This window comes from Seriola lalandi, unplaced genomic scaffold (assembly GCF_002814215.2).
Source record: "Seriola lalandi dorsalis isolate HSWRI2012SDOR001 ecotype SW California unplaced genomic scaffold, Sedor1 jcf7180002054544, whole genome shotgun sequence".
Taxonomy (NCBI): domain Eukaryota; kingdom Metazoa; phylum Chordata; class Actinopteri; order Carangiformes; family Carangidae; genus Seriola; species Seriola lalandi.
The window spans coordinates 2,737,971-2,740,058 of NW_019525097.1; the positions used below are offsets into that span (position 1 = coordinate 2,737,971).

General features: G+C 46.3%; 1 protein-coding gene across 2 annotated transcripts in view; it reads right to left on the reverse strand.

Moving 5' to 3' along the window:
- The window catches only part of jag2b (jagged canonical Notch ligand 2b), a 47,337-nt gene that overhangs the window by 19,284 nt on the left and 25,965 nt on the right, over window positions 1-2,088 (reverse strand). For both annotated transcript variants that reach the window (XM_023415153.2, XM_023415152.2), the window contains exon 5: window positions 1,867-1,927. In XM_023415153.2, coding sequence (XP_023270921.1) covers window positions 1,867-1,927 — 61 coding nt within the window. The remainder of the gene's footprint in view (window positions 1-1,866; window positions 1,928-2,088) is intronic.

Below are 2,088 nucleotides of genomic sequence, written 5' to 3' on the forward strand. Positions count from 1 at the left end.
GGCGGGGGCTGACTATGAGGGTGGCACGGCGGGGGCTCTGAGTGCAAGCGGCTGGAGACGACTGTGTGCGTGTGTGTGTTTACGGTGTGTATGTGCACACGCCTGCAGCTTCATGACAGCACCCGGCTATTCCAAGGCTGCGGTGTCGTCGAGCCAGCTGTCTTGTCAATTGACTGCTATTTTGAGGCCTCCTGCAGACGGCACCGCTGCCTCTCTCTGTGAGACGAGAGCCTTCAGAAATCTCTGCCATTCTCAGGCTGCAGGGTGGAGGGTTCAGCGGAGAATGCTTGTCATGCTTCTCCCACTGTATATGATTAGCTTCAGAGGGTCTGACAGCAGTGCAAGCGATAACACTAACAGAAACTCTTGTTACCTCCTTTTAAGCTCAAAGGAACCAAGCTGCCGTCTAATTCTTGGCCGTATTGATGTTGCAATGACTCATCAAACCTTTACATGTAGAGGCATGATGCTTCTTTTGACTTTGGATTCCTGCATCTTGGCATGTTGGCATGTCAAAAGGTGCAAAATGTTCAGAGCATTGTGTTCAGTAAATGTTCAGTAAATAAAAAAAGTGCGCTACACTGCTTACCCAAGTGATCCTTGGGACACGGCAAGCCTCCGACAAATATGCAAGAACAAGGTCTAATGTTTGCTAATAAAAAGCCTCAATGCAGAATCGTAACAACAGGCAAGTACCAGCTTTTGTGTTTCTTAAAAAAAAAGCCAGTGGCGAATGGGGCTCAGCCCATAAAAACTGTGGGGAAATAAAGGGAATGAAAGGAGACGGTAAGGGATTTAATGCTCTCAGCTTTCTGTGAGCTGAGGCTTCACTAAATTCATGCCACTGCAGGAAGAAGTCTTCACTGTTGCTCCTCTATTCATGTCGCTTTCCTGTTGATTGGAACTTGACATTTCATGAGAATAAGCTGCTTCCCTCTGTTCTCTGTCTGCTAACTGGAATAAGGATGTCGCCTGCTGATCGAGGAAGACACAAAAAAAAAAAAAAAAAAAAAAAAAAAAAAAAAAAAAGTATGAATCAAGTTTCCTAAAACTGGTCATCCCGCTATTCCCTGGCTCCGAGTCAAAACCTTTTTCCTTATAACTGCAGGCAAGTGTCTCTTTGCATCCGGCAGGTGGGAGGAGGAGGGCGATGATTTTTTTGTTTAACACAAATGACGACGGGATGTACCACATCCTGAAAACGTGGAGAAACGGGGCCATTCCACGTCATTTTATCTTAACTCTGGTTTCCACTTTGGGAAAAGTACATAACACGGTGGGATATTCATTTCCTCTCCTGCCCCCCTGCCCTTCAAGGAGGACTGCAATGCGGATGGGGAGGGGATATGACAATTCCCAGCACGTTTACAGTGGTCAAATTCACACACCGACGACTCCCTTTCTTTTCGGCCCGAGCTGATGAGATGCTTGGTATTCTGTGGAGGATTTCGGGGTGGCTAAAAATACAAGGAGGCAGGCGCGGCGTTGCCCTTTTCTTCTGAACCGAGGTGGAGATGCCCATGAGGGAAGGGAAGGCTGACACAAAACACACACACACACACACACACACACACACACACACACACACACACACACACACACAACAGGCTCCGACAAGTGAAGGTGCCTCCGTTTGGCTCCGGAAGTTCCATCATTCTGGCTCAGATTTAGGTCTAAAAAAAACACCACTGCAGTCGCATTTTGGACTTTTCCATTACAAGCAGACCGAAAGAAAAAAAAAATCGAACTATATGAACAATATGATGGTGATCTAAACACAAGGCAGCGCTATTGCCCAGATAAAAGCAGAACATTAAAAGCCAAAGAGTCACATTTCTCTGTATGAAAGCCACAAAACAACCTTACTTGCATTCCCCTGGGATGGTGCAGGTGCCATGTAACAGGTTGCAGCCTTGCCTGCAGATCGCTGAGAATAAAAACAAAAAGACAAAAGAGAAACAATTTAAAAAGGTTGGTTTTTAAATCCCACTGGGAGGCATGTATCTTTACATTTCTTTCTCTTATAGACGTATTATGAAGGGAGCAAGTGAAAGGAGGCAACAGCGTGGAAAGGTGGTGGGAGGGGGG